This window comes from Talpa occidentalis, unplaced genomic scaffold (genome assembly GCF_014898055.3).
Source record: "Talpa occidentalis isolate TD23 unplaced genomic scaffold, MPIMG_talOcc4v2.1, whole genome shotgun sequence".
In the NCBI taxonomy this organism is placed as follows: domain Eukaryota; kingdom Metazoa; phylum Chordata; class Mammalia; order Eulipotyphla; family Talpidae; genus Talpa; species Talpa occidentalis.
Genome location: NW_026555331.1, coordinates 81,842,291 through 81,850,629, shown reverse-complemented (window position 1 = coordinate 81,850,629; position 8,339 = coordinate 81,842,291). Strand labels below are relative to the sequence as shown.

Here is an 8,339-nt window from a genome sequence, read left to right as displayed (position 1 = left end):
TCAATAAGGTTATACCTTTATCTTACTCACATATCAGTGAAAAATGACTGTTATAAAAGTAAGACAAATTATGTCATAAGGAGAGAAGGGGAAGAAGAAAGTAAGAAGAAGGAAACAGTGAGGAATAGCCTGAGCGATTGTAATTTCAAGACTTTCAGGTGTCGGGGTGCCCTCAGGTCAGTGGACTGGTTTGGTAAGCCAGGTGAAGGCGGGGCCTGGGAAGTGTGGCCACTCACTCTGCTCACGCTGTCTCCCTAGAAAAGGAGCGTGGTGCCGGCTGCGGGGCTGATTTCGGATCCCGGTGCATTCGTAGCAGCGCGGGTCGCCTTGCCCTTCCCAAGCAAGAACCTCCCAGCCCCGAGCGCCGCGCGGCGGAGACATCTGAGCCCTGCACGCCTAGGGTGCCAGGTGACGCCGCCGGGGCCAAGGCGCTGCTTCCCGCCTCTCGCGGACCTTTGGAGGCGGGTTTGGAAGGCAGTTTGTGGGAACCGAGAGCATCAGAGGTGGTACAGAGCGGGCGCTGAGACCTCTTCTCGCTCGCGAGCAGGAGCCGTGCGGGTCCCCCATCCAGCGGAGCGCACGCAGGACCCCGCGCCCGGACGCGCACGCCCGGAGAGCCGGCGAGAGGTGCTTCATTCCCGCGCGCGCTTCGTCCCTTTTCTCGAGACCGATCGGGCTGGGGGCGCTGACGGTGGAGTTAACCTGAAGTTCTTGCGGAGAAACATTCCTGTTCCCATCCAGTCCTTTCGGAGATTTTAGAACTCGTATATTGACCACTGTCAGTTCAGTTTGGGGAATCTGCACAATTTTTGACGATACAAAACGAACCGAATAACCAAAGTTTCAATTTGTATCCTTTGATTTGTCTCGTTATCCTGTTTTTTTTTTTTTTTTTTTTTTTTTTTTTTCTCTCCCGGGAGCTTGAGGTGAGGGAGGTAGTCACCCGCGCTATACCGCGAAGGTGTGTCCTATCTCTTGGCTCTGCCGTCCGAAACCCACGCCTCCCCTGTGACTGCTAAGGTTATATTAGAGAATTCTCCAGTACTAGCCTGGAATAGTAGCTAACTCTGGGCAAGTCAAACCCAATGTAGCCCTTGACTTACATTTGTGAGCTTGAGACCGGTTTACTGAGCTATCAAATGCCAGAGACAGGTGTACAAAGAAGTATTAGAGAATTGAGTGTTTGACTGACTTAAGTGACCTGCACATTCTCATAGTAGGTTAAACCACCCTTTTCGTCTTCGTGCTTCTTGTATGTTATGTTCATCTCTACAACCAGCTCCTGAACAACATGAGAGAAGCCAGTGATACAGCACGCGCCTCAGAGCTTAACAAATATTTTTCTAAGAATAAAAATGGAAGCAACAAGTAATTTTTATACTTAAAACTGTGCTTGAGCAGTCAAACACCATATATGTTAGTAGATCTGTACTATCTCAAATTAAAAAAAAAAAAGCAACCTTTTCTCATTTTGATTCATTTACTTGAAATGTGCTAAGGAGTCTTGCATAGGAAGGTAAGAGACTTGAGAACTTGCTGGGACACACATCACTGAAATTTTTTTCCAATCTGTAAAGGGAGAAGGTTGGACCAGCATATGCTTTTAACGGTTTCTTCCAGCTCTGTATGTCTATGATAAAATGTGCCCATCACATCTTGATAAATACATGTTGAATTTCAGTGACTCCTGGAGACTTTATCAGAACATTGGAAAACAACTTGGAATTTTAATATATTTTCAAAAGTAGGTCAGAGAAATAGCAACTTAGAAGAAAACCAACAAATACATAGTAGGCAAGTTTGGCTTCATCAAAAACATGTATGTATAATTTTCCAGGCTTAGGTCATTGATTATTTGAATTAATTTTTTTATAAGTTAATAAAAAATTACTTCTTTTTTCTGTGTAGGATATGGGTTTTGCCACAAGAAGATGGTTCTACCTAACACTGGCCTGTATGATGCTGATCAACCTGATAAATGCTGATTTTGAATTTCAAAAGGGAGTACTTGCCAGTGTGAGCCCAGGGATCACAGAAGACATTGATCTCCAGTGCTGGAATGCGTGCTCTTTGACATTGATAGATCTCAAGGAACTCAAGATAGAGCACAGTGTGGATGCTTTCTGGAATTTCATGTTGTTTTTGCAAAAATCCCAACGACCTAGACATTATAATGTCTTCTTAAGCATAGCTCAGGATTTCTGGAACATGTATGTAGACTGCTTGCTTTCAAGATCTCATGGAATGGGCAGAAGACAGGTGATGCCTTCCAAGTATAATTTTCCACAGAAGATAGCAGGAGGTAATCTAAATGTGTACTTAAGAGAGTAGCAGTTTAGTTCTCTAAAAAATAAATATTTAATCCCTCTAATTTTTCATGTTCATCCAAATTAACAAATATTGCTATTTTAGCTTTTCATGTGATGGGCTTTGGTTTTTTCCTTTTACTTATTTTACTTTACCTAGAAACTACAGTTCTTCTGTATAAATACTTGATTTTGAATGATCTTGGAATATAATACAATTTGGTAGATCATTAAAATTTTCTTATTTTCCCCCCATGTATAGTTCATAAGAAAGTCATTTAATGCTGTAATTGTTGAAATTGTAGTTGTTGGAAGAGATTTTTGAACATTGGACCTGTATTTAGGCTTTTGAAATTAATTTTTAAAAATAAGTCTACTTAGAAGCAGGAGTCTTAAAAGTCATATTAGAATAAATATTAACAATCTCTCTTCTTTAACCTTACAGGACTGGGTTTTACAAAACGTGAGTTTTACATTTAAGAGAGAACATGGAAAGTACCTCAAGCAAGATGATACCAACCTGAGTGTTTGTCAGTATTCCTGAGGTCAAATATTTCCTGTAGCACTTATCAAAATTGTTATTTCTAATTCTTTAATATTGGTGAAGGTTGTATTTTTGTTGATGTATAATTGCTTTATGGCTATTGAATTTTCATTTCTATTGAGGTACTTTGTTAATAATTTTTTTTATTTAGAAGGCATCTTTGTAAAGCATCTTTATTTTAAGAAAAGACCACTTATGATGCAAATGCAATATAGTTTTTAATATAACAGTCAATGCAGTAAAATTGTAGCCAGTTTTATAAGGTACCTTATTAGTAATATTGAGTTTTAAACTGTGCCAAAACTAAAGTTAGTATTGTCTCAAGGAGTAATATTTAATCTTGAGGTAGTGTGCTGTGTGGCTTCTTAAATGTTCATTTTATCACCAAACCTTATATATTAAAGTATTTTTATGCATTTTAAGGACTAAATTTTTTTTATTTTCTCATTTTTATTGACTTTGTCTTGAAAATGGAATAACATGTAAGTGAGGAAATTGGGATGATGAGAAATGAAGATAGGAAGCTAATGATATTCAGTTATAACCTATATTAATACTTTTAAATGTATGCCTATACCACAAGGCTATATCCTAAAGGGTAATTGTAAATTTGATCTCAGTTTCCTACTTCTTAAGGTAGAGAGGAATGCAGGAGCAGTTTCAATATTCACAATGCTGATAATAACCAAACAATATGTTTAGGAGAAGTCCTGTCTTTCCTAGAACTAAGAACCAATAGATAATATCTTAAAATTTTTCCCATTTGGTTCCCCTATATTCCTGCTATAAGTGAAACCATCTGATATTTTTCTTTTTCCTTCTGGCTTATTTCATTGAGCATAATTCCTTCTAGCTCCATCCACGTTGCTGCGAATGGCATGAGTTTATCTTTTTTGATTGCTGAATAATATTCCATTGTGTATATATTCTACAGCTGAGGGGGTGGGGGGAAGCAAATGTTGTTTAAAAGTGAACAATGATGTAAAAAATTAAAAATTAATTATTAAAAAATGGGAAAAAAATAGACAGCAAAGAAAAAAAAAAAGAATTTCCTAGTGACAGCCACGGTTTGTAGCACTGTGTTTCTAAGTATCTCGACAGTGACAGATTTCCTGCTCTGCAAGCTGATGTCAGCATACCCAAACGTTATGAAACACAAGCAATTTTAAAAGCAGCAAAAATAATACTGGTCAAGTGTGCAACTCTCTTATGGTTTGACTTGATCAAAAACATAAATTTTGAATTAAAGAAGGGGCCTGACATTCTTTGAGTTATGAACCACCTTGAAATTCTGATGAGGCTATAGAATCTTTACTAGGGTTTCACATATACATAATCTCCATTTTGTGTGTAATTAAGAAGATCTGTGAATCCCAGGTTGAGATCCCCCAATATTAATGAATGGACTACATAATTTTCAGGTATTCTCTTACAAATATTTTCTATAACTAGTTTTGAATAATGATAGGTTGTAGATAATATAAGGTTATAAATCTAATGAATCCCTACATTGAAAATATTTTATCTTGTCAATTGAGAATGGATCCTTAAGCTCAGAAAATCAATTGGCTGAGGGTACAACTAATATTCTTTTTAAAAAAATGACCAGATGGGGCCTCCCCTGATGGCGCAGCAGTTAAGCACTGGGCTGCAAAGCTGCCCCCAGCCTCAGCAGCGCCTGCTTGATACCCAGCCTCCAGCGAGGGTCCCACATGGCGCGCAGACCTCTCCTGCCACCCGCTGCTCCCCTCAGCAGTGTATTTCGCTGGTCTGCCTGTTCTGTTCCCCACTCTGGCTCTGGTGAATTCTCTCACCCTCCCATGCTTCTGACTATACCCAGTGCTTGTACAAATAAATAAATAAATAAATCTTAAAAAAAAAAAAAAAGACCAGATGTACCACAAAATATGCTTAATTCATTTCCTGCAGGCACACTGAAAGGTATCTAGCGGCACAGTTTCATGATTTTCTTTAGAAAACACTTGTTTTTTTTACAATCTTTGTGCAAATGATTGAAGGTCAAAAGTTTAATGCCATAAAGCAGAAACATGTAATTTTATTTTATTTTGTATTCATTATTGAGGTAACATTGGTTTACAATACTGTATGTGATTCAGCAGCGTAGGATTCCACCTCCTAGATGATGTCACCACGCCACACCCACCACTAAGGCACCCACAGACCTTCATAATCCATTGTGCCCCACTTTGATCTCTTTCCTCCCTCTCCCTATCTTGTAGTCGCAATACCAGATTTCTAGGGTTTGTTACAGATTTTGTCTGAACCTTGGTTTTTGTTTCTCTATATTTCACATCTAACTGAAACCATTTTTTTTTCTTCTAACTTATTTTGCTTATTATTATCCCCTCCAGTTACATCCACATTATTGCAAATAGAAAGATTTCATTTTTTTAATGAGTAGTATGCCATTGAGCACATTTTTCTAATTCACTCTTCTGTACTTGGTTTCCATAAATTGGCTATAGTAAATAGTGCTGTAATAAACATAGGACTGCCTATAACCTTTCAAGTTAGTGTTTTTTCTTTCTTAAGGTATATACATAGGAATGGATTGATGGACCATATGGTAAATCTATTTTTAATATTTTGAGAAACATCAATACTATTTTTCACAGAGACTGGAACAGTCTACATTCCTACTAATAGTGTATGAGTGTTCCTTTTCCTGAAAATCTTTGCCAACAATTATTTCTGGGTTTTTTGATAGGGAAATTTCTCATGGATGTGAGATAACTCATTGTGGTTATGATTTATATTTTCCTTGACAAGTGATGATGGACATTTTTTCATGTGTCTCTTGGCCATCTGTATTTTTTTTTTTTTTTTGAGAAATGTTGATTCAGCTTTACTGCCCATTTTTTAAATTGGGTAATTGTTTTTTTTGTTGAGTTTTATGAGCTCTTTATACATCTTGATATTAACACCTTTTGTGATGTATTATGTAAAAAGTTTTCTTCCTTTTAATAGGGTGTCTCTTTGTTTTACTGATAGTTTCTTTCACTGTAGAAGATTTTAGTTCAATAAAGTCCCACTCATTTGTTGTTCTCTTGCTATTGGATACAAATTCACAAAGACATCACTGAAGCCAATGTTGTGGAATGTTCTATGTTTCTTCAATGTATTTTATGGTTTCAGGTCTTACTTGTTTTTAATCAATGTGAGTTAATTTTTGTGTAAGGTGTGAGATAGTGATCTAGTTTTGTACTTTCGCATGTGATTGTAACACTATTTGTTGAAAAAAACTCTCCTTTATCTAGTGTTTATTTTTTACTCTTCTGTGGTATAGTAACTGTCCATAGATGTGTGGGTTTATTTCTGGGCTCTCCATTCCTTTCCCTTTGTCATCTGTTTGTGTTCCAGCACCATACTGTTTTAATTACTATAGTTTTGTAGTATAGTTTGAAGTCTGGTACTCTGATATCACTGCTCCTAACTCTTTTTCGTCAGGATTGCTTTGGCTATTTGGGGTCCTTTGTGGTTCCACATGAATTTTAGTAATGTTTGTCCTATTTCTTTGGAGAATGCCACTGAAGTCTTGATAAGGATTGCTTTTAATCTGTATATTGCTTTGAGTAAGATGGCCATCTTAACAATGTTAATAATTCCAATCCATGAGCAAGAAATAGCTTTCCATTTTTTTGCACCCTCTTCTTTTTTTTAAAAGATTTTAAAAATTTATTTATGCATACAAGAACTGCAGTACAGGCCACAGTTGGGGGGGGAGGTGAGAGAATTCATCAGAGACAGAGTGGAGAACAAAACAGGCTGATTGATTGAAATACACTGCTTAGGAGAGCAGTGGGTGAGTCAAGAGAGGTCTGCTGTGCCATGTGGGTAGCTCCATGTGGGTAACTTCCTGGCCAGGGATCAAACTTGTGCTGCAGTGGCTGTGGCTAGCCTCATAGTTGCATCTTAACCTCTTGTGCCACAAGGGAGGCCCAGCACCCTCTATTTCTTTGAACAAGCTCATAGTTTTCATTGTATTTAGGTCATTCACCTATTTTGTTAATACTCCTAGGTATTTCTTTTTTGATGTTATTGTGAATGAAATTGTTTTCTTAATTTCTTTCTCTTCTGATTCACTGCATATTGAATCACAACTGATCTCATAAATTGATTTTGTAATCTGCTACTTTACAAAATTTATATATTATTTCAATTATTTCAATCAGTTTTTTAGTGACATCTTTGGGAGGCTTTACATATATTATTTTGTGATATGCAAATAGTGATAGATTTTCTTTTTTCCCCCCAAATTTGGAGTCCTTTTTTATCTTTCTCTTGCCTAATTGCTTTTGCTAGGAATTCCAACATAATATTGAATAGTAGTGGTGAAAGTAGACATCCTTGTACTATATCATAGAGGAAAAGCTTTTGGCTTTCACCACTGAGTATGTTAGCTGTGAGTTTGTTGTATATGGCCTTTATTATATGTGCCATTTATCCTCATTTTATTGAAATTTATTTAGCATAAATGCTCTTGAATCTATCAAATGTTTTCTCTGCAACTAATGATATAATCATCTGATTTGTATATTTCCTTTTGTTGATATGGTAGATTACATTGATTAGTTTTTGGATGTTGAACCATCTTTGTGTCTCTGGAATAAAATCCTAATTGGTTATAATGTATGATCCCTTTGATATATTGTTGAATTTAGTTTGCTAAGAGTCTGTTGAGAAAGTTTACATCTATGTTCATCAATAATAATGAGGACCATGTAATTTTACCCTAAAAATTTGTTCAACCAGTTGTCAACAATCACTCACGATTGTCAAAAATTTATTGCAGTAATGAAGAAATTTTAATTTTAATCAATAAAATTGTTTAACCTTTCAAAAAGTAAGTTAATTGCAAATGGTTTTCTAGTTCTCCTAATGGAATTTATATGCTGCATTGGATTATTAAAAATATTTAAAATAAGGACATCTGCCAAAATGGGCTTTCTGGTTTTTGAGGCTTTTCGAATTAAAAAGTCTTTTTAATGGTACTCAGATAGCATGTTCTATTAAAATTGCATGCAGTTTTTGGCACAAATCATGTCATCTTCATGTAGAAAAAATATTCTTTGTTTTCATCATTCACTCATTTAACAAATATTCATTAAGCTGGGAGATACACTGGAAGAACAATCACAACTCCTGTAGCGTCATTGTAGTGGGAAGTAATTTAACTCAAAAGTAATTCTATGACACGAAAATATAAGTAAAAAGAGAGATGTGGTGGCAAGAAAGAGGTTGAATAGGGGAACATTACATACTTCTTTTTCTCCCTATTCAAAATCATCTGACTACATCAGTCAAGAGACCATTTAAGACAAAATAAACTACCAATTCTTGCTGTGGTATTGTGATCAAGATTCTCAGAATTGGGTTTATGCTAAGCTCATTTAGCTTAATTTATAGCCTGTTATTTTCCACAGAACTTAAGTCTGAGCAGAGGGAAGGCAATAAAACATAGTATTTTT

The 8,339-nt window shown here is 36.3% G+C and overlaps 1 protein-coding gene across 1 annotated transcript; it reads left to right on the top strand.

The window, feature by feature from the left end:
• The first annotated feature begins 1,799 nt into the window (after positions 1-1,799).
• FAM237B (family with sequence similarity 237 member B) lies at positions 1,800-2,331 on the top strand. Its single transcript, XM_037511781.2, has 2 exons — positions 1,800-1,819; positions 1,909-2,331. The coding sequence occupies exon 2, from the start codon at positions 1,912-1,914 to the stop codon at positions 2,329-2,331; it is 420 nt and encodes a 139-aa protein (XP_037367678.1). The 5' UTR covers positions 1,800-1,819; positions 1,909-1,911.
• The last annotated feature ends 6,008 nt before the right edge of the window (positions 2,332-8,339 follow it).

Excerpts from the sequence above, each read along its gene's own strand:
- FAM237B (XM_037511781.2), top strand. The coding sequence starts at position 1,912 with ATGGGTTTTGCCACAAGAAGATGGTTCTACCTAACACTGGCCTGTATG.